Below are 24,520 nucleotides of genomic sequence, written 5' to 3' on the forward strand. Positions count from 1 at the left end.
ATATTGCTGTGGCAGTAGACAGTGTTCTTTTAGTCCTGCTCACTTCACTTGGCATTAGTTCGTGTAAGTCTTTCCAGGTTTTTCTGAGCGCCTCCTGCTCAATTTCTCATAGCACAATAGTGTCCCATCACAATCGTACACCACAATTTTGTTAGCCATTTCTCACTTCTTTGCCACCACAAAAGGGGCTGCTATAAATATTTTTATATAAAGAGATCCTTTTCTTTGACCTCTTTGTGATACAAAACTGCCAGTAATATTGTTGGGTCAAAAGGTGTTTATGGTTTTATAGCCTTTGGGACATGATCCCAAATTGTTCTTCAGAAATGGTTGGAGTAGTTCACAATTCCACCAATAGTGTGTGGGTCCAATTTCTCCTCCTGTCTTTGTCATTTTCCTATTTGGTCTTGGTAGCTGGTCTGATTATATGTGAAGTGGTACTTTGGAGTGGTTTTAATGTGCATTTCTCTAATTAATAATGATTTAGAGCATTTTGTTTATGTGAATACTGGTAGTTTTGATTTCTTCTGAAAACTATGTTCATATCTTTTGATCTTTTGTGAATTGAGAAATAGCTTTTTTTTTTTTTTTTTTTTACAAATTTGGTTCAGTTTCTTATATATTAGAGAATTAAGAGTCTTTATCAAAGAAACTTGCTGTAAGATGCCATCCTCCACCCCTCCCAGTTTCCTGCTTTCCTTCTAATATTGGCTGCATTGGTTTTGTTTGTACAAAACCTTTTTAATGACAGGTAAAAGAGAACAGCATCTGGCATAAGAAGCATGGCAACAAGCCCCACCTCCCACCCGATGGGAGATGCTCAGCTCTCCGGGGAAGAGCAGGTAAATGAGAACACCAGGGCCCGCCATTGTCTTACATAGCCAGGGGAACGCCGACTCCAGCTCTGAGAACCACCACATGCTTCAGTTTAGCCCCAGGAATAAGTGGACTTAGGGGTATCCAAGCAAAAAAGATTGGGAGCAATACCCGGGCCTCTAGATACAACCTGAGAAGATCTGAAGAAAGACCCCAGGCCAGATTAACCTGGGGCTAGCTCCACAGAAACACCAAGTGGGGATCCCCTGGGACGAGCTGGGGACCTCCTTGGGAGAGCTGGGGGTGACTAGATTCTCAGCAGGACTTTTACCTCCCACACTGTTTGTGGATTCCAGGAAGACTGAAGGAACCTGGGCTGATTGGGACCACCAGGCCCAGCTGTGCTGCTGAGACTTGGCCCTGGGGAAAAGGGAATGAACCAGCACCTGGTGAGTGCAGACAGTGGGGCAGGGACACTACTGGCTGTGGGCAATTACAGGAGGGGGCTCTTAGTTTGGGGTTCCAGGTCAGAGTGGAGAGCTGAAGGAAAGCTTGAGGCACCATCCCTGCATCCTATGGTTACGAAAAAAAAAGTTAACCAACTAGAAAAAGAGATACAGAGTCTCCAAGATAAAAATAATTCTTCAAAAATCAGAATTGGGCAAGGGGAAGCCAATGAAGCTATGTGAGACCAAGAAATAACAAAACAGAGAATACTATGAATGGGAGCATAGCACAGAATATGAAATATCTTATAAGAAAAATGACAGATCTGGAGAACAGATAAAGAAGAGAAAATATAAGAATAATTCTACTGCCAGAAAGTTCTGACCAAAAAGAGAACCTTGACAAAATAATGCAAGAAATAATCCAGGAAAATTGTCCTGGAGTGATAGAACATGAGGGGAAAGTAGAAATAGGAAAAATCTACTGATAACCTCAAAGAGATCCTTTCAACATAGTAATATTATTGGCAAAATATTGAAACTCCTAGACCAAAGAGAAAATTTTGCGAGAAACAAGAAAAAAAAATTCAAATACACTGGAGCTACAATTAAAATTATACAAGACTTATCAGCAGCTACAATAAAAGACTGTAGGTCCTGGAATCATATTTACTGACAATCAAAAGAGCTAAGCCTACAGCTAAAAATATCATATCCAGCAAAATTGTAATTTTGAATGAGAAAAAATGAACATTTAACAAACTTAAAGATTTTCAAGACTTTCTATCAACAAAACCTGAACTTGAACAGAAAATTTAACATGTGAGAGCCAGTATGAAAGATGAGTTTTAAAGAACTTAAAATGAATAAACTGTTTAAACATGGACAAATTGTTTATACTTTTTAATATATGTATATTATGTTTAAGATTCACATCAACAGTAGGGTAGCTCAAAGCTTGGCAGATAAAGGTAAAAACAGTTATCATGCGATCCAAATGAGGGGCAGAGGAAGAATAAACACAGAAGCATTAAAGGGGGGAGAAGGGCTCATAGTTTGAAAACCCACATTGGGAATGGGTTCAGTAGGTAATACTACATATATACTATGAAGGTTGTAGCAGCCTCCAAAACCTATTTAAATATAAGGGGGGAGGGATGGGTGGACGGGGTAGCAGAGGGTGAGGGAAGAAGACAAGGGAGTGATGCTTGGGCAGGGGAAGGTTATACAAAGGCAAGTTATGAAGCAGAATTTAATTTAAGGGTCAGCAAGGATAGGAAAGATGTATGTGTGCATGTATATATCTACATAAGTATACATAAATGTATCTTAACTGTAGCCTGGGAGTGCAGAGAATGAAAGGGGAAAAAAAAAGAATAAAGTGAATAAGGTCTGCAGCAGAGAAACAAAGAACAATATATACATTTTCTTGATGCGGGAATTTATTGTTATATATTTTAAATCCTCCCTGATGTTCTGCTGGACACATGACAATGTTCTTTTTTGTTTTGTATTATTTCTTTTCTATTTTTAACTTTTTCAGCTTTTTTTTTTCAAATAAAATAAATTTAAAAACACATAATACTTTCCCCCCTCAAAAAAAAGAAACATACTTGAATCAGAGAAACAGAGAGGCTAAAGGTAAGGGATTAGAGCAAAATCTGTTGTGCTGCAGTTAGCTTGTTGTCCTTGATTCTCAAAGAAGGCCAAATGTGATAGCGTCATTTTACAGTGTGTCTCATCAGACCAGTATGAGCCCAGAGTGATGCACCGTAGTCGGGCACAAGTAGCCCATGTTAACATTTGGGCTGGATTTCTCTAACTAGTAAAACTATACTAGTGGGGGACTTCAACTGTTCCCTCTCAAAGCCTGATAAGTCCAACCAAAAAATGAACAAGAAAAAAATTACTAAATTTAAAAATTTAAAAAGTTAGTTATGACAAAACTTTGGAGAAAAATAAGTGGGAACAAAGAAAAAAGTATACTTTTTTTTTCTAGCAGCACATGGCACCCACACGAAAATTGAACATGTATGTAATAAGTACTGAATAATGGTGGTGATGATGAACATCCTTGCTTCATCCCTGATCTTATTGAGAAAGCTTTTAGTTTATCCCCATTAGAGATATCCTTGCTCTTGGTTTTAGTTAGATACTTTAGTTTAGTGCTTTAAGACAATTTTTTTATTCCTATGCTTTCTAGTATTTTTTATTAAAAATGGGTTTCCCCCCTTCCCTGCCTCTATTGAGTAATCATGATTTCTATTGCATTTGATATTGATATAGTCAATAATATATATAGTTTTCCTAATATTGAGCTTCTGGTACACATTTCAACTGGTCATAATGTATAATTTTTGTGATAAATCGCTGAAATCTCATTGTTAGTACTTTATTTTTAAAATTGCATCAATATTGATTAGGGATATTGTTCCATACTTTTCTTTTTCTGCTTTTGCTCTTCCCATTTATTTATCAAAACTATATTTGTGTCATAGAAGGAATTTAGTAGGACAAAATTTTACCTATTTTTTTCAAATAGTTTAAGATTGGAATTAATTGTTCTTTAAATGTTTGATCTAATTCATTGGTAAATCATCTAGTCTTGGGGATTTTTTCTTAGGTAGCTTATTGATGGCTTGCTCACGTTCTTTTTTTAAATAGGGTTTTATTCTATTTTTCCCTGTTAATCTCAGAAGATTATATATTATAAATTATATATATAAATTATATATATTCATCCATTTCAATTATATTGTCAGCTCTATTGGCATACATTTGGGCCAAATAGCTCCTAATAAATTGTTTTCATTTCATTTTTACTAGTGATTCATGCACCTTTTTCATTTGTGATATTGGTATTAGTTCCTAGTTTTATATTTCAATTTTATTAATCTTTTTTGATTTTCAGAATATCAATTTTGATGTTTAATTGGTGATTTGTAATTTGTTCCTTTTCTGTTTTTTTTAATTGAATGCCCAATTCGTTGCTTTATTCTTTCTCTTTTTATTGATGTATTATTAGATATAAAATTTCCCTTAAGTACTGCTTTGTCTCCATCCCACAAATTTTGGTATATTGTCTAATTGTTGTCATTATCTTTCATGATATTTTCAATTGTTTCTATGATTAGTTCTTTGACCCACTCATACTTTAGAATTAGATTATTTAGTTTCCAATTAATTTTTAATCTGTTTCCATACCCTTTGTTAAATGTAATTTTTATTGCTTTATGTTCTAAAAATGTTGCATTTGATATTTTTGATTTTCTTCATTTGTTCGTAAGGTTTTAATGCCTTAATATAATTTTTGGTGAAGGGATTTTGTAGCTAAAAAATAGATGAAATCTTCTCTATCTATTCTCAGTCTGTATCATGTCTAACTTTTCTAAAATTCTATTTCTCTCCTTAGCTTCTTTTTTATTTATTCTATGTTTATATTTATTTAGTTCTGAAAGGGAAAAGTTGAGGTCTGCCCACTAGTACAATGCTATGTTTTCTTCTTGTGATTCATTTAACTTTTCCTTTAAGAATTTATATGCTCTGCCATTTTGTGCATATACTACTGAAAAAAAAGTGTCTATGGTATCTATCTTTTAGCAAAATGTAGATTTTCTATCTCTTTCTTTGATCATCTCTTAATTAGGTCCATGTTTGCTTTTGCTTTGTCTGAAATCATAGTTACTATCCCTGCCTTTTTTATGTCAGCTGAAGATACATAATAGATTCTTTCCATATTCTTATTTTAACTCTGTATATGTCTATCTGTTTTATATGTGTTTCTTGTAAATAACATTGCTGGATTCTGGTTCCTAATTCATTCTTATATCTGTTTCCTTTTTTATGCATGAGTTTATTCCATTGACATTAATAGTTATAATTTCTAACTATGTATTTTCTTCCATCCTGTTTTCTTCAGTTTATCATTCTCTTTTCTTTTAACCTGAACCTGCTCAAAAGTCTGATTTGTTTCTGGCCATTGTCTTTCTTAATCTCCTCTCCCTTTTATTACTCCTCCTGCCTTTCTCTTCTCCTTCTCCCCCTACTTCCTAGGGGGATAAGTTAGATTTCTATGGCACACTAGAATGTAAATATATATATTCTTTCCTCTTTGAACCAATTATGCTGAGAGGGAGGTTTAAGGTGTTGTCTGGCTCTCCTTGCTTTATTATTTTCTCTTCGTTCTAAAACCTCTTCTTTGTGTGTCTCTTTTATGTGAAATAATTTTCCCCTTTCTTTTTCTCCTTTCCCCCTTCTTTCAGTGACTTGCTATTCTTCCATTTTCTTTAGTTTATCACAACTTAATCAACTTATTCATACCCCCTGTTTATAGAGACTTTTTAACTGCCCAATAATGATGAAGTTTTAAGAGCTACTTGTATCATCTTTCTATATAGGAATAAAAACATATTAACTTTATGATGTCCTTTATAAATAATCTTTCACATTTACCTTTTTATGCTTCTGTTGTGTTTGAATGTCATATTTTCAATTCAGCTCTGGTCTCTTCATCAGGAATGCTTGACAATCCTCCATTTCATTAAAGATCTATCTTCCCCCTGAAGAATTATGCTGAGTTTTGCTGAGCAGGTTATTCTTCATTGTAATAGCTCATTTATCTTCCAGAACACCATATCCCCCAAGCCTTCTGGTTCTTTAATATGGAATTTAAATTTTTTGCATTCCTGACTACAGCTTTACAATATTTGAATGGTTTTCTTCTGGTTGTTTGCAATATTTTCCTCTTAACCTTTAGAGCTATGAAATTTTGTAATAATATTCCTGCAAATTTTTATTTTGAGATCTCTTAAAAGAGATGATTAGTAGATTCTTCAAATTTCTATTTTTTCCTCTGGTTTTAGGGTACTGAGGCAATTTTCCTTTATAATTTCATGAAATGTGTTGTCTAGACTCTTTTTTTCACCAGAGCTTTCACATAGTTCAAAGTTCTTGAATTATCTCTTTAACCTATTTTCGAGATTGGTTGTTTGTCCAATTTTATAATTCACATTTTTTTTCTATTTTTTCATTATTTTCTTTGCTTTTGTTATTTCTTGATGACTCATGGAGTTGGTTACTTCTATTTGCCCAGTTCTTTCTTTGTTTTATTTTAAAAATTTTTTTAAATTATTTTCTTCAGTGAGTCGTTTTACTTCTTTTTCAAGTTTACCAATTCTGCTGTTTAAACAGTTCTTTCCTTCAATTAGTTTTTGTTTCTTTTTTATCATCTGGCCAATTCTTTTTAAGGTGTTACTTTTCTCAATATTTTTATACTTCTTTTACAAGCTCTGTAAATTCTCATTTCTCTCCTCTTACTCCTCCTCTTCTTCCTTCTTCTCTTCTTTCCCCTCCTCTTCTTCCTTCTCAAAAAAGTGGATTCCAAGAGGGTCAGTCTGGGATCTTTCTCAAAGAGGTATTTGGCAGGAGGGTTAGCCCGGGGCCTTCCTCAGAGAAGTGGAGAGCAGGAGGGTCAGCCTGGGGCCTCTGCTCTAGGACTTCTGGGTGGGGCTCCCTTCCTTCTCAGGATTAGCTGAGCTCCCTTTCTCTCTCTTTCCCTCTTCCTCACTCTTTCTTTCCAATTTCCCACGTTCTTTCCCACCTCCTTTCACAGTCCCCTTTTTCTTTCTTCTCTATTGATAAGCAGCTCACCTTGTCTATGCTGGGGCAGCTGGGGGCATGAGTAAGTTCTGCTGCTGCTGCTCAGCGCAAGGGCTCCTGCTCCGGCCTCTCAGTCGGATTCTCCCTCAAAACTTCCCAGCCACGACCCAGGTCCAATGTTGGGCTCCAAGTCTCCGGGAGCCTCCAGTGATTCTCAGGTTAGGATGAAAGGCTTGGTTCTGACCTGAAAGCTCCAAGATGCTTTAATCCCCCACCCACAGAGCATAAAAATATTCAGAATTAATACAAAAAGAGCCTCATCCGAGATGGAAAGGGTCACCAGGGGCGGTGCTGGAGCAGCACGATAAAGGACCCATGTCAAAACCTGGAGGTGATGGGTCAGTTAATCCAGAGAGATCAGCCCTACAGGGGCTTAAGGGCATCCCCAGCCCCTCCAGGCCTGGGACTCTAGAGCCTTTGCTGTCGTTGTTGAGCGTACCACAAGACCCCGGAATCAGAGCCCCAGAGAGGAGGGCCAAGGGGCCCCAAACCCTGTTGGGCCCACAGCGGGTCTGGTGCAGGGACATGTGCAGGTCTTTGTGTAAGGAAGGTGATAGCAGCCCAGGGATGGGCTTTAAAGGTAGAAAGGAGCCCTCCTTCTTTGGTAAACCCATCATGATGGGCTTGGAAGTTGGTTTCCAGCTCTCTCCCCAACAGGACAGATAAGGATGAACTTCGGACTGTAGGGATGGCTGTCCTTCTGCTCTGGAGTGACAGGACTGTTTTCCAGAGTCACCATGGCATGCGCTTGATATTCTGGGCTGTTTGTTTGTTATTTCTTTCAGAGTTTGGGACAGAATGGAGTTAATGAATGAATGAAATTATTGATTTAAACTGTTCTGCTATTAACATTCTCTCAGCACTTGCATGAGGATGAAAATATTAATACATCTCCAAGAGCCTTCCTTTGACATTCTAATGACTATATTAAACTTTCAGATATAGTAATGAAATTCTAATTGTTTTAGAGAAACAATTAAAACAAAAGATGATGAATAAATCTTTGGAAAGAGCCAGAGGAGGCTGCTGGAGCAATCCAGACAGAGAAGGATTCTTCAGGGGAGGGGGAGCCCACAATTACACAATAATCCCCAGGTCTAAGGCCTCTCTGGTTGAAATTCTGCAGTGGAGGCAACAAAACCAGAAGCTACAAGTTATAACAGAGAATGATGAAATTGTAGGTAATGGACTTGATTAGCTGAGGAATGGTCCTGGCAACTCAGTGTTTTTATTTTTTAAGTGAACAACATTGTTAAAGACATAGGTGACTTGTTTAGTAGGTGAGACCGATGGCGATGATACTACATGATGGGATCCCAAAAGATGCTTTCATTGTCTTGCCTAGAACATTTTATTGAATCTAATAAGAATGAAATAAAAATCTTATACGTGTGTTCAAAAGAACCAATGTATCAAGGAGGGAGAGAATCTGGAATTCTGCATTCAACACCATTTAATACAGCAAGTAGTTACCAAGCATTTACTATGTGTAGGGACTTTTGTATGATAAGAGCTATTGATAATAACTAATATCTAAAGAGTGTTTTAAGGTTGGCAAAGCACTTTACAGATATTATCTCATTTTATCCTCACAACAATCCCAGAGGAATTTAAGCTATTATTATCTCAATTTTTATTTTACCATATTCCATAAATTTGGAACTATGTCCAAAGGGCTATCAAACTGTGAATGCCCTTTGATCCAGCAGTGTCTCTCTATATCCCAAAGAAATCATAAAAGAGAGAAAAGGCCCCACGTGTGCAAAAATGTTTGTGGCGGCCCTTTTTGTAGTGGCTAGAAACTGGAAATTGAGTGGATGCCCATCAGTTGGAGAATGGCTGAATAAATTGTGGCATTATGAATATTATGGAATATTATTGTTCTGTGTAAAAAATGACCAACAGGATGATTTCAGAGAGGCCTGAAGAGACTTACAGGAACTGATGCTGAGTGAAATTGTACAGGGAGATCATCATACATGGTAACCACAAAATTATACGATGATTAATTCTAATTAACAATGTTCTTAACAATTCTTCTTAACAATGAGGCAATTCAGCCCAATTCCAATGATCTTATGATGAAGAGAACCATGTGTAACTAGAGAAAGGACTGTGGGAACTGAGTGTGCATCCCAACATAATATTCTCACTATTTTTGTTGTTGTTTGCTTGCATTTTGTTTTCTTTCTCATTTTTCCCTTTGTGATCTGATTTTTCTTGTGCAGCATGATAACTGTAAACTATGTAGAGGAATTGCACATCTTTAACATATATTGGATTACTTGCCATCTAGGGGGACGGTTGGGAGGAAAGGAAGGAAAAATTTTGGAATATAAGGTTTAGCAAGGGTGAATGTTGAAAATTACCCATGCATATATTTTAGAAATAAAAAGCTTTAACAAAAAAACTTTATTTTTCTTGAGGGTTTTTTAAGGGGGTGAATCGATGGTTTCTTTCACAACAGGACTTATAGAAATGTTGTGCCTAACTTTACATGTGCCTTCTCAATGACTGGGAGAAAGAGGGAGAGAATCTGGAAATCAACGTTTTAAAAACAAAAGTAAAAAATTGTTCTACATGTAACTGGGAAAAATAAAATAAAAAATAAAAATTGGGGGTTTTGTTTGTACAGATTATTTATTTTGTGATCAGTAATGTACTTGAGTTCTTCTTTGGCCACAGATTCCTTCTTTCTCCATAGATCTGAGAGATAAACTATCCTTTGTTCTTCTAGTTTGCTTATAATATCACTCTTTGTGTCTAAATCATGAAACCATCTCGATCTTATCTTGGTATACGGTGTTAAATGTGGATTAAGGCCTAGTTTCTGCCATACTAATTTCCAATATTTCTAGCAGTTTTTTTTTTTATCAAATAGTGAGTTCTTATCCCCAAAACTGGGATCTTTGGGTTTGTCAAACACTAGATTAGTAGAATCATTGACTATTTTGTCCTGTGAACCTAATCTATTCCACTGATTCACTACTCTATTTCTTAGTACTAAATGGTTTTGATGACCACTGCTTCATAATATATTTTAAATCTGGTGCAACTAGACCATTTGCATTTTCATTTTTTTCCTTAACTCCCTTGAAATTTGTGACCTTTTGTTCTTCCAGATAAACTTTGTTTTTATTTTTTCTAGCTCTGTAAAATAATTTCTTGGGAGTTTAATTGGTATGGTACCGAATAAGTAGATTAATTAATAATAAGTAGTATTATCATTTTTATTATATTCGTTCGGCCCACCCATGAGCACTTGATATTTTTCCAATTGATTAGATCCTACTTTATTTGTGTGGAAAGTGTTTTGTAGTTGTGTTCATATATTTCCTGACTTTCCCTTGGCAGATAGATTCCCAAATATTTTATACTATCAATAGAGATTTTAAATGGAATTTCTCTTTGTGTTTCTTTCTACTGGATTTTGTTGATGATATATAGAAATGCTGATGATTTATGTGGACTTATTTTGTACCTGCAACTGTGCTAAAGTTGTTAATCGTTTCTAGTAGTTTTTTAGTTGATTCTCTAGGGTTCTCTTAAGTATACCATCACATCATCTACAAAGAGTGATAATTTGGTTTTCTCATTACCTACTCTAAATTCTTTAATCTCTTTTTATTCTCTTGTTGCCAAAGCTAGCATTTCTAATACAATATTGATTAGTAATGGTGATAATGGACAACCTTGTTTCATTCTTGATCTTATTGGGAATGGTTCTAGTTTATCCCCATTACATATGATGCTTGCTGATAGTTTTAAATAGATGTCACTGATAATTTTAAGGAAAACTCCATTTATTACTATACTCTTTAGTATTTTTAATAGGAACGGGTGTTGGATTTTTGTCAAATTTTGTCAAATGTCAAATGCTTTTTCTGCATTTATTGATATAATCATGTGATTTTTGTTAATTTTGTTATTGTTATAGTCAATTATGCTAATAGTTTTCTTAATATTGAACCAGTCCTGCATTCCTGGTAAAAATCCTACTTGGTCATGTTGTATTATCCTGGGGATAACTTGCTGTAATGTCTTTTTTCATATTTTATTTATGATTTTTGTATCAATATTTATTAGGGAAATTTGTATATAATTTTATTTCTCTATTTTGACCCTCTCTAAAAAATAACTTTTAAAAATATATATATATAGTCTTTATTCAGAGACAATCAGTTCTTTCTCGGAGTATGGATAGCATTTTTCATCATAAGTTCTTTAGAGTGTTCTTGGATCATTGTATTGCTGAGAATAGCAAAGTCATTTGCAACTGATCATTGCACAACATTACTATTTCTTTGTACATAGTAGATTGCACTTTGCATGAGCTCATGGAGGACTTTCCAAGTTTTTCTGAGAGCATCCTGCTCATCATTTCCCATAGAGCAATAGTATTCCATCATAATCACATACCACAGTGTATTCAGCCATTCTCCAATTGAAGGACACCTCCTTAATTTTCAATTCTTTGCCTGGAGAAAATAACTAATAAATATTTTTGAACATATATTTTAACCTCTCTTTTGGGATACATGCCCAGTAGTGGAATTATTAAATCAAAGGGTATGCATGATTTTATAGCCTTTTGGTCACATCATATCTTTTGATTGTTTATTTAAAAAATAAATTTGACTCAATTCCCTATCCATTTGAAAAACTTGCTTCAAAATTCTTTTCACAATTTCTATTACTAATTATAGTTTCTGGGCATTTATTCTATTTTCTCTCTCCTTTCACTCTTTCCCTCCTCAAAAGTTTTTTACTTTTGACCATGCCAGTCATCAATGTGCCCTTTCTTGTATTACTTTCTCCTCTCCTTGTATCTAAAGATACTTTCCTGCAGGGTAATATTGAGTGTGTATGTTATTTTCTCTTTAAAGGCCAATTATGATGAATTGGTTGACTCAATCCCCCTTCCTTCCTCCTTTCTCTCTTCACTGTGAAAGCTTTTTTTCTTGCCTCTTTTATAGAATATAATTTATATCCTTCCACCTATTTCTTTCCCTTTACCTCAGTACGTTTCTTTCTTACCCCATTAAACTTACAGTTACAACTGTTCCCTCTATCTATATATACTCCTCCTAACTGCCCTAATAATGAGAAAGTTCTTATGAGTTACAAGCATCTTCCTACATAGGAATGCAAACAGATTATTTTACACCCCTTATGATTTACCTTTTCTGATACCCCCCTTATGATTCTCTTGAGACCTATATTTAAAAATTAGATTTTCTATTCAACTGTTTTTTTCATCATGAATTTTTGCAATTGAAAGAATTCTGAATTTCATTGAATGTCCATCTTTTGCCCTGAAATATCATACTCAGTTTTGCTGGATAGGTGATTCATGATTAGAATCCTAATTCTATTGCTCTCTGGAATATCATATTCCCAGCTCTCTGATCCTTCAAGATAGAAGTTGTTAAATCTTGTGTTAGAATATTGATTCCAGATTACGCGATGCTCGGCGCCGGCACAGTCCTGATTGCTACCCGTTCCCCACGTGTGTTTTAGAGGTGGAAGTAGTGAACACCATGCCCAAGATCAAGCCGTCTCGTAAGGCTGGAGGGCAGGCAAAGCATGCCCCGTTGGCGGACCAGATCTTGGCGGGGGACTCCGTACAGCCCGGAAGTCGGGAGAAACGGAGGAGCCGCGGCCGCGGGACAGAGGAAGAAGAGTACGTGGGGCCGCGGCTGAGCCGGCGGATCCTGCAGCAGGCGCGAGAGCAGCAGGAGGAGCTGGAAGCGGAGCATGGCTCGGGTGACAGGACAGCGCCGAGAAAATTCACCACGAAGCTGGGCCCAGGAGCCCAAGTTGGTGAATCAGATGGAGAGGATGAGGATGAAGAGTGGCCAACCTTGGAGAAGGCAGCAGAAATGGTGGGATCAGGCTATGACTCTGAGGTAGTTGTCAATCCTGAAGATGAGCGTGCCATTGAGATGTTCATGAACAAGAATCCTCCACTCAGGCGAACACTGGCAGACATCATCATGGAGAAATTGACAGAGAAGCAAACAGAAGTGGAAACTGTTATGTCTGAGGTATCAGGCTGCCCTATGCCCCAGCTGGACCCCCGGGTTCTTGAAGTGTACAAGGGTGTCAGAGAGGTGTTATCCAAGTACCGGAGTGGCAAACTTCCGAAAGCATTTAAAATTATTCCCGCTCTCTCCAATTGGGAGCAGATCCTCTATATCACAGAACCAGAGAGCTGGACTGCAGCTGCCATGTACCAAGCCACCAGGATATTCTCATCCAATCTGAAGGATAGGATGGCCCAGCGCTTCTACAACTTGGTGCTCCTTCCTCGTGTGCGAGATGACATTGCTGAATACAAACGCCTTAACTTTCACCTCTACATGGCACTCAAGAAAGCATTGTTCAAGACCGGGGCATGGTTCAAAGGGATCCTGATACCTCTCTGTGAATCTGGTACCTGTACCCTTCGTGAGGCCATCATTGTGGGCAGCATCATCACCAAGTGTTCCATCCCTGTTCTGCACTCAAGTGCAGCTATGCTGAAAATTGCAGAGATGGAATACAGTGGAGCCAATAGCATCTTCCTACGGCTGCTGCTGGACAAGAAGTACGCATTGCCCTTCAGAGTACTGGATGCCTTGGTCTTCCACTTCTTGGCCTTCGGACAGAGCAGCGAAAGCTGCCTGTTCTTTGGCACCAGAGCCTGCTGACCCTGGCTCAGCGCTACAAAGCTGATCTGACCACAGAACAGAAGGAGGCCTTGCTAGAGCTTCTCCGCCTACAACCCCACCCACAGCTGTCCCCCGAAATCCGGAGAGAAGCTGCTCAGTGCCACTGCCCGTGATGTGGAAGGACCTTCTGTGAATATGGACTGAGGTTCTTGAGGATTTGCTTCCCCGGTTTGGTAGAGAAAGAGATAGACGACACAAGAACTACTTTATGAGCTTTTTTCATGGCTCCTAGGACTGTGCGACTTGGAGGCATCTACAGGACAAAACTGAAGTGCTTTGATCTCCCTGATTAGAGTTGAATTATGGTGGCTAAGTGCCTGACAGAATTTCTTCAGGTCCTGTTCTGTTCTAGAACCTGGCAAGTAGTTATACCCTGGTTTGTCATGGAAGAAGTAGTTAGCAGCTGAAGCAAGTGAGTGCTAGATGTGAACACCAAAAAAAGCTGTGTATTTAAAAAAAAAAAAAAAAAAAAAAAAAAAAAAAGAATATTGATTCCAATATATGTGAATTGTTTCTTTCTGGATGTTTGCAATATTTTCTCCTTGACTTAGGAGTTCTGAAATTTGGCGATAATATTCCTGGAAGTTTTTATCTTGGGATTTCTTTCAGGAGGTGATAAATGGATTCTTTCAATTTCTAATTTACCCTCTAATTATAGAATATCAGGATAGTTTTCCATTTAAAAAATTATTTAAAAAAAAAAAACAGAAAGAGGCAACAAAACAAAACAGAACATTGTCAAGTACCCAGCACATCAGGGAGAATTCAAAATATATAACAATAAGTTACCAGTTCAAGACAGTATATATATAAAATAGTAGAGTAAATTATATTCATGAGGGTCCATCTTTTCTTTGCTTCCTTGTAGGTTATTCTTTTGTTCTTTGCTGTGTACTATTTTTCCTTTATTTTCCCCCTTTTATTCTATCCAATCCCCCCAAGCAGGCTATAGATAAACATATATATATATGTATATATATATTATATACATATATAGATATATACATACACACAGTACATACAACCTACCCTATATACTCATACACACACACACACACACACACACACACACACACACAGTCATATATAGAGCAACACATGTACAGATTTACATATATCCAGATACATACCCACAGATACACAAGCTTCAGCTGATATCCAAACATACATCCATACCATCAGTATGGCTGACATACAATGTAGATTTCTCTCTTAATTGATTCTTTAAGTTTGACTTCTCTCTTTTTTCCTATCCCTGCTAATTCTTCTGTTATAAATTTGCTCCTTAATTTGCCTTGCTATTACTTAACCTCTCCCCCCACCCATAGATCCCTCCTTTATCTTCTTTCCTCACCCTTTGCTTCCTCCTCCACTCATCACTCCCCCTTTATTTTTTTACATATTTTGGAGAGTTCTATTCCCTTGATGTTATATATAAATTCTTGACTATTCCACTCCCAACGTGAGAGCTATAGGCCTTCCTCCTCCCCATAATTCCTCTGTATCTCTTCTTCCTCTGCACCTCATTTACATAACATAACTACTATTTCTACCTTTTTTCTGAGCAATTTTGCTTTATTCAAAGTCTACTCAACTCTGCCCCAATCTTTCTTTTGAGCTATGCAGTTACTGACAGCAGTCTTAAACATATGGTATACATTTCCATGTAAAGGCAATTTGTCCATGTTAATTTCCTTGAAATTAAATTTTTATTTTTGCTCTTAAATGTCAAATTTTGTATTGACTTCAGGTTTGGTTGAAAAAAGGGCAAAAAATCTGCAAATTCCTTGAATGTCATTTTTTTCCATTCAATATTATGGATAATTTTGCTGGATATGATTTTTGGCCACAGACCTAGTTCTTTTGATTGCTGATATACATGATTGTAGGATCTACATTCTTTTATTGTGGCTGCTGATAAGTCCTGTACAATTCTAATTGTGGCCCCAGCATATTTGAATATTCTTTGTTTTTTGCAAAATTTTCTCTTTGACATGGGTTTTTTAAAATTTGGTAATAATATTCCTATGTGTTTTCCACAAAGGATCTCTTTGAGATGGTGATCTATTTTACCTTTTCCTCATTTGTATTACTGCAGGATAGTTTTCTTGGATTATTTCTTGCATTATTGTGTCAAGGTTCTTTTTTGGTCATAGCTTTCAGGTAATCCAATCAGTCTTATATTTTCTCTTCTTGATCTGCTCTCCAGATTTGTTGTTTTTCTCATAAGATATTTTACTTTTTGTTCTAGTTTTCATTCTTTATATTCTGTATTGTTATTTCTTGGTTTCTTAAAGTTTCACTGGCTTCCCCTTGTCCAATTTTAATTTTCATGGAGTTATTTTTGTCTTTAAGATTCTATGTCTCCTTTTCTAATTGGTTAACTTTTTTTTCATAATCTTCTTGGCTATTTTGGATGGGATTTTTTTCTTTAGTTTTCCTCAGTGTCTTTAATTTGGGATTTTTAAATTCTTTTTTTTTTTTTGAGTTCTTATATAAATCCTCTCTGATCAGGGAGCCATTTACCATTACTCTTTGGAACAGAAGCTTTTTTTTTTACTTCAGTGTCCTCCTCTGAAGATGAAAGAATAGTTTTCCTGATAATTTCTTGAAAGATGATGTAATTTAGGCTCTTTTTATCATGGCTTTCAGGTTTCTCAAAAAAAAAAAAAAAAAAAAAAAGGGGGGGGGGTTAATTATCTCTCCTAGATCTATTTTCCAGGTCAGTTTTTTTTTCCAATGGATAATTTACATTCCCCCCCCCCTATTTTCTTTTGTTTTCTTTTATTGTTTCTCGATTTCTCAATTTCTCATAAATTCATTCTCATTTGCTCAATTCTAATTTTTAAGCAATTATTTTCTTCAGTGAGCTTTTGAACCTCCTTTCCCATTTGGCCAATTTTGCTTTTTCCTCGTTAGCTTTTTGTATTTCTGTTTACATTGCTCTCTTTTCTCTTCCCAATTTTTCCTCTCTCTCTTACTTTATTTTCAGATTCCATTTTGACTCTTCCACGGCCTGAAACCAATGATGACTTTTTGGAGGCTTTGTTCGTAGGATCTTTGTGCTATTGTGTTGAGCATGTTTTCGTCTATTGTCTTCTATGCCAGAACTTTCTATGGCCAGAGCCTTTTCCTGTTGTTTGGTTATTTTCCCCAGCTGGTTAAAGCAGGCTCTGCTCCCAGGGGGAGGGCGGCTGCTGACTGGGGCCCCGGGCTCCCCGGCACCCAGGGCACCCTCCTGTCCTGCCGACTTCCCCGTGTCCTCGTGGCTCCTGAGGCCGCTCCTGGTTAGCTCGGCTCCGGCTCGGCCAGCCGAGCCTTCCTACTGACCTTCTATGCTGGAAACTTGTTGCGCTCCAGCTTTTTTGTGGGCTCGTTGTCTAGTGATTCTCTAAAGGTGTTTGGAGGCCTTCACCGCCATCTTAGTTCTGCCTTTTGAACTGAAGAGTTCCCCGAAACAGAGATTGGGTGACTTGCCCAGAGTCCTGAAGCTCTGGCTTGGCGCCATTCTGCCTGAGGGATTTCCTTTGTCTGAAAGGCCGCAGGGAGTCAGATGTCTGGGCCAGGGAGGGATGGGGGCAACTTTCTGGAAACCAGAGGCACTTAGGTCGGGGAGCCCAGTTGGGAGTCCCTGAGGATGGCTGCTCTAAGGGTGGGAGTCTGAGGGGGACATGCAGGAGGGGATGGCTGATGAGGAAATGGGCAAGGCACCGAGGGGCAGGCACAGGCCTCCTGGGCTCTCCAGCTGTTTCCCAGGAGCAGCTGCCCCTGAGCGATCCACTCACCTGGGAGGCAGGTGCCCCTGAACAAGCTGATCACCTGGGAAGGTGTCCCAGAGTCACGGGAGGCCCTGCTGGGCTGGGACTGTTGCTCTGAGAGCACACTGAGGAGCCCCATCTGTTTCTGCCCCAGTGCATGTCCAGCCTGGGCGCACCTGACCTCCCAGGTGTCTGTCCTGGTCCCCCGTCGTTACCCTCAGTTACAGGTGTCTGTGCACATCTTGTACCCCCCCTTGGGAAATGGAAGCTCCTTGGGGCAGGAGCCACTTCCTCTGGGCTCGTTCTCCCTCCTGGTGCAGGGAAGGGGATTTAGGGACAGTGAATGGCCTTGAAATGAGCACCCGGTGTCAGGGCTGAACTAGCAGATTGGGGTCTTGGAAGATGAAGGCCCTCAGGGCCAGGAACCTGCCTGGGCCACAAAGGGCCTTCGTTCTAGGTCGGCCCAGGCCCCGAACTCGGGTCTTCTCTGTCCGTCCAGGACCTCTTGTCCTTGGCAGCCTCCTAACGTACCTGATCCTGATTGGCTGATTCACTGGCTGATGCCGGGTTGGTTCACACCCCCCCTTTTTCCCAGTCCAACTGTTCTAGCAAAGGTAGGGCAGGCTCCGCTCCCACACCTGTCAAGCCTGAGTCCCCGTTGGAGAGTGCGGTAAAGGAGCCCGAAGCACCTCTGTGGGACGTGACTGACAGGCCTTGGGAGGATTGTGTCAGCGTGCCAGGGATCCTCCCCCGCGGGGCTGGGGCGGACACAGCTCCGCGGCTTCTCCCGCAATGGCAGCTTTGTGGAAGAGAGCACGGCGTGAGTCACCGGCTGACGGCTTCCTCTGACGACAGGCCTGAAAGTGGAGCAGCCCTCCCCGGGAGCAGGAGGGCAGAGGGAGCCCTGGCTCACAAAGGCCTCCCCGGCCCCAGGACCAAACGGAGAAAGTATGGAGCCCCTTCCCCAAGACGCCATCCCGCAGCTGCATGAACCCCGCCAGCGGGCCCGCCGTCCGCTCCAGCCTGATGCTCGTCCTGGTTCTTCCGCAGTTCTGCGAGCTTTGGACTCCAGACCCCCTGAAGCCTCCCCCTGCCCTCCCAGCCCCCCTGCGTGCATCATTAGAGTGTGAGCTCCTGGAGAACGGGGGCGTCTCCGTGCTTGTATTGTGATGCCAGATTAGAGAGTTTTTAATATTTTATTTATTGGAGAGCTTAATTGATTGACTGGATAGGACTTTTGCCTCAAATCATCCAGCAGCGAATGTGAGTTCTCAATGATGTGAATTCTCCAAGCTTGGGGCTCTAAGACAAAGCGGGGTGGGGTCCAAACTCTGGTGAGCGGAATCTCCCGGCAGGGACCCTCAACCCGGTTCTGACAGGTTGGCGGTAGGACCATAAATTCTAACAAACTGGGAGTTAAGGCTGTGTCCAGCTTAGAGCCGGGAAGTCTGGACTTGGAGATATAGACAGTGCCAATTAGGTATCTGAGAGAGGTCATCAGGAGTCTTGTCTTCTGGGATGTCACATCTCCAGAGACCTAATTATCTCCATTCTAACAGTCAGAAAAGGAGAGGTGCAACCAGGGAAAGTGAGGCAGGACAAGTCAGGGAAAGTGAGGCAGGACAATAAAAGGGAACTGGGGCACAACAGGATGTGGAGCTCCACAATTGAGATCAATGTCTAGGGCCTTAATAAATGTTCAATCTACCTCCCTATCCACTTATTTATCTACCTCTCTTTTTCCCTCCATCTCTCTTTGTTCTCCTCTCTCTCTGTCTCTTTTTCTTTCTTTCTCTCCTTTTCTCTATGTTGCTGTCTCTGTCTCTCTGTCCCTTTCCTTTCTCTGTATCTGTCTTTCTTTTGCTGTCTGTCTCTGTCTCTCTCTGTCTCTGTCTCTCTCTGTCTCTCTATCTCTCTCTCTGTCTCTCTCTCTCTCTCTCTCTCTCTCTCTCTGTTTCTCTGTCTGTCTCTGTCTCTCTCTGTCTCTGTCTGTCTCTGTCTCTCTCTGTCTCTGTCTCTCTCTGTCTCTCTATCTCTCTCTCTGTCTCTCTCTCCTCTGTTTCTCTGTCTGTCTCTGTCTCTTTGTCTGTCTCTGTCTCTCTGTCTGTCTCTGTCTCTGTCTCTCTCTCTTTCTCTGTCTCTCTCTCTTTCTCCTGTCTCTGTCTCTGTCTCCCTCTCTCTCTCTCTCTCTCTCTGTCTCTGTCTCTCTCTCTCTCTCTCTCTGTCTCTCTCTCTCTCTCTCTGTCTCTCTGTGTCCTCTCTCTCTCTCTCTCTCTCTGTGTCTCTCTCTCTCTCTCCTCTCTCTCTCTCTGTCTCTCTCTCTCTCTCTCTCTCTCTCCCTCTCTCTCCTCTCTCCTCTCTCTCTCTCTCTCTCACCATCTTTCTCTCATGAGCACAGTCTCTCCAGACGGACTCTGACCAGGGCCAACGGCAGAGTGACCGCCTTGTCCTGCCCACACACAGCCGCTCTCAGCCTCCCTCCTCTTGGGGCTGCCCACCACACTCTTGCCCTGTACTGAACTTGTCCACAGAAACCTCTGCCTCTTTTTTCATGGGAACTGTTCGGACCACGCCTCCCCCCACATTATGCTTGTGGAGTTGAAGCTTTGAACAGGAACAAAAAAAAAAAAACCCAAGCCCTAAACCCTTTTCAGTTTACTGTTTGGTTTTTTTGTTTTGTTTTGTTTTGTTTTGGTCCAGGACAGTATTTTGTACTTTGCAAAGGTCAGAGAGACAGAGGCAGACAGATGGACAGACAGAGATGGGAGAAAGACAGAGAGAGTATAAGAAGAAAAGACCAAAGAGAGGCCCTGGACTCACCCACCTCGGGGCTGAGAGATGGAGGGTGATTCCCTGAGAGGAGCAGGGGGTTGTGGAGAAGCCAGGAGAGGCCCTTGCCATGAGAGCTGAGGCCCAGGCCAGCCCAGGAGGAGAAGGCGGCCCGCACGGTCACCAGCTTCTGGTCCTGCACAGGAGGTCTCAGAGATCGCCAGACGGGGCAGTTTATGACCATGGGTGACAGTGGTGGCCCTGAGGGTCTGGGTCAGAGTCAGGAGTAACTGAGAGGGGAGCAGTGTAAAGAACCAAAGGCAAGGAGGAAATAACACACCTTCAAGTCCTACAGGGGTTCTTACCCCTGTTTCAACCAATCAAAGGATCATGGGATTAGAGCTGGAGGGCTCTTAGAGGTCATCTGGTCTGGCTTCCTTAGTTTTGCGGAACTGCTGAAAGTCCAGCTAGGTGGAGAATTGTCCAGAGGCAGCCCAGGGGCCAGCGGCCCGTTTCCTGCTTTGCGTCAGGCTGTGGGCTGGGTCCCAGAAGACACTCACTCAGATGGGCCGTGATCTTTTTGTTTCAGGGGTCCCCCTACTGATGCACCCATGCTCCATGAGGCCGCCAGCTCGCCCAGGCCTCTTCCTGCCTCCTTGGGGGCACTGTGGGATCCTCTGGCCCTGCTATCTGGCTCTTACCACAGGACCTCTCTTTTCCTGCCCTACAGCCCCTGAATGATGTCCTCAACTCCTGCCCTTTCTCTCCCAGATCCCTGCTCGGTTCTCTTGGGTCCTGCTCCTGCCCTTCTTGGGTCTTTCTGTGACTTCAGGGCCATGTCGATCTTTCAAGCCTCCCTGCCATATGGACACAGCAAGTAAACTCTCTGCATCAGAAAGTTTGCCTCCCTCTACCCTCTACAATGCCTTCAGACCAGCCCACTCCCCTCCTCCTCTGACGTCCTGGGCCATCACTGCTGCTCTCCCTCCACGGTCTGCCATGGGCCCACCTGTCGAACCCCAGTGCTCGGGGTCGAACAAGCTCCACATCTGGGGTAAAAGATGCGGCCTTCAGGGTGGCCGTCTATTCTGCCAGGTCACCAACAAGGGGATTTGATATTTTCTACAACTCTCAGTCGTGAGATAATAAAGATAAATCCATCATCAAATACTGTTGAAAAGCCTGCTTGTTCCCCACTATTCCCTCCTCCAGGTCACTTCGAGGTGACCCTTGTAGAGACTTGTAGAATACAAAGTCAGGGTCCTCCTGGAGCCACGTGGAGCCGTGGTTCGCCTTGCCCCAGAGACCCACTGGGATAGTGAGAAGGAGCTGCCACGCTTGGATCAGAAACACGCGATTCCACATTGCTGCTTCCCCCTTTTGCTCTTATAATGCTGTTCTTCTGCTTCCTTTGAGTGTGGCCGTTCCTCTGTCCTTAGCCAAAAACCCTTTCCGTTTCCCCCCTCTTAGATTTCTCTCCCATTTTCATCCTCGAATGCCCTTAGGATAATCTTTTTTGCCAACTTTGATTTCGAGGGTCTTTATCCTCCACCTTCTCTCTTGCTTATGAGATGACCCTGCTCATAATCATTCAGCATCCTTCTTCAAAGCCCTCGCAAGACAAATTTCCATTCTAACCCATGGTCACCTTGGAAGCCATCTCTCTCTGTCTGCTGACAAAGGTGCTTTGTGGGCTACCTTCGTCTCCTCGTAATTAATTTGCATTCATCTAACCGCTGGATGAATTATCAGAGTCCATGACGATGTCATGTCTGTTTTCCCTCTCCTAGTTTCGATAGCTCGTTTAAATAATTCAGGGGTAAGGCTTTTTAATCCTATGTCTTTTATCTTATTTCTATTACTGCTATTATAGTATTACTCTCATTAGATTCTGTTACTTACAATGTCACTGGGTCTTTTTTATCATTGCCATTTGCTTTTGTTTATTATAAATTCGGGGAAGAGTTTCATTAGCAAGTGTCAGTCCAGCGGTGCTGAGTTTCTCGATGGGTATTAAATGCAAGGCTGGTTCCCAGAAAACAGAATCTGTTGCGAGAGCCGGAACAACCTGGAACAAACAGGTCCGAGTCCGTGTTTTCCAAGAACCCAGGGTTTACCTTCAGGACACGGCGGAGGAAGGAGTGAGCATCCTCAATGAGGCGTAGAAAGCAGAAGCTGGAAGTACAGAGGTAGAAACTGAAACAGCGTTTGCCGTTCTGTCAGGGGAGAAAACATACATATGGAAGCATATCCCATAATATAGATATATATTCAGGATAAATACAAAATACTATGATAATATGCTCAGAGTGTGACCTTCCCATCTTGGAAATATTCCTCTTGGTAGGAATTCTCTTTTTTTTTATCTCTTGGCGTATTTATTATCACCCTAACTACTTAATGGTTCTTTTAAATTCTTGTGGTTATTTTGACTTGTTTTTAAAAATTAGTCTGTAACATCTTTTTTATTATTATTCATTTATAATTATATTTTTTGACAGTATATATGCATGAGTAATTTTTTTTATAACAATTATCCCTTGTATTCATTTTTTCAAGTTTTCCCCTCCCTCCCCTCTACTCCCTCCCCTAGATGACAGGCAATCCCATACATTTTACACGTGAGTGCCCAGCTTAGGAGGGGCATTGGGAACCCCAGAGGGCATCCAGGGGGCAAGACGCATGAGCCCCTCAGGGGCACGAAGGGCTGTCATCAGGAAGAGGTTGAGACAATTTTTTTCTTTTCCATTTCCCTCAAAGACCAACGGGTGGACATTGCAGGAAGACTCTGCGAATGGGGCCAGGTGCGCTTCTCAAGGAGATGGGCTGCCTCGTGAGCTCCCTGGAGAGCTCTCTGACAGGGATCCCTATTCAGAGGACAGGCAGACGTTGCTCTGACACTTGTACGGCTCCAAGGGTCTGTGATTCTCCCCTTTATGGCCCCGCTTGACACTAGACTTCGCCAGCCATTCGTGCTGTTCCTTTTCCCATCAGTTTGAAACCAGCGTCCAGAGGGTTTGTGGAAGGTAGGAATTTTCCCTGTGCACACGTCCAGGCCGAAGACAGCTGACACAGAAGAGCATGATCTCTGCTATTGAAGTGCTGCTTCTGCTCATGACATCCCCTGTTCTCTGTTCCCAGGACCTGAGCTCTGACGTTCCCTTTGCTGTGGTCTAAGGACCTTCCCCCGAGGGGAGAATCTTGAAGCCCATCAGAACCTCCGAGCACCTGGTTCTACTGGGCCCGAGGGCACGGCTCTGTCCGTCCCTCCCTTGGACCTTATGCGCCACGTGGTGAAGGTCCCCTTCATCTCCGACCTTCCCTGTTCTCTATTCTAAAGCGCCTCCTGGTTCTGGCCTTTCCTGTTGAATGTTGCAAAGGGTCTCCCAGCCCTGGCCCTGCGCGTTCTCTCTTCAAGCTCCCCTCACTATTCCACGCCACGGCCCCCCGCCCCCAGAGCTGACACGCTAAGGCCGTGATGTGCGGAACGAGCCGTGGCTCCGTCCTTCTCTGCTGCTCCACGAACGGCTTTCTAGGCCCGGGCATTCAGTCTCATTTTTCCTCACTGCTCGACCTAACGGAGTCTGATGTTCTCATATTTCTGCTTTGTTCCTTTCAGGCAACGATTGCCCCCGAAAAATGTGTACTATTACCGCTGCCCCAGACCACCGCAAGAACTACGTGATGTCCTTTGCATTCTGCTTCGACCGGGAAGATGACATCTATCAGTTTGCGTACTGTTACCCGTACACGTACACGCGCTTCCAGCACTATCTCGACAGCCTGCAGAAGAGAAACATGGACTACTTCTTCCGGAGCAGCTAGGACTGAGTGTGGTGAGTCCCGGGCTCTCCCGCTCCGTCACGGCGGGGCGGTGGGGGGCAGGAAGTCATTGCCAGCAGCCTTAAGGAGAGTTCCAAGTGATATTTGATTTATCGGAATATCATGGTTTGGGTTTGGGGTAGGGAAAGGTTTTTTCACCTGAGTAGCTTTTCGAATGTGGCCATACTCCCTCGGGCTGGGCAGGCCTGGAAGTGTCTTGCGTCAGACTGGGCTTTGTGCCGCTGGGGTCTTGGGTACAACGACATGTGGGTCCTGGGCAGCGGTGACTCCTGTGGGGTCTCTGGCAGTGCTCTGGGCTCCCTTTGCTGGGCCCTCAATCTCGCCGCCGCAGGGGCACGCTCGCCTGTGGAGGTCGGCCTTGAAATCCCCCGCTTTGCTCCTCGGCCTGTGGTTGGCAAGGGCTCTGGAGCCGTGTTGTTTGGTGCCAGCGCCGGGTCACTTACGGTGGGGGACAGTGTGGACAGCGGCCGGTTTGCCGAGCAGGCCTCTGAGTCCCAACAACCACACTGCCAAGGCC

At 41.7% G+C, this 24,520-nt stretch overlaps 1 protein-coding gene and 1 pseudogene across 1 annotated transcript in view; both read left to right on the forward strand.

Moving 5' to 3' along the window:
* AGBL4 (AGBL carboxypeptidase 4) overlaps window positions 1-24,520 on the forward strand; it is a 726,120-nt gene that overhangs the window by 485,120 nt on the left and 216,480 nt on the right. The window contains 2 exon segments of the mRNA XM_074264643.1: window positions 23,780-23,819; window positions 23,821-23,977. Coding sequence (XP_074120744.1) covers window positions 23,780-23,819; window positions 23,821-23,977 — 197 coding nt within the window.
* Window positions 12,389-14,088, forward strand: LOC141541666 (bystin pseudogene; annotated as a pseudogene).

This window comes from Sminthopsis crassicaudata, chromosome 4, assembly GCF_048593235.1.
Source record: "Sminthopsis crassicaudata isolate SCR6 chromosome 4, ASM4859323v1, whole genome shotgun sequence".
Lineage (NCBI taxonomy): Eukaryota > Metazoa > Chordata > Mammalia > Dasyuromorphia > Dasyuridae > Sminthopsis > Sminthopsis crassicaudata.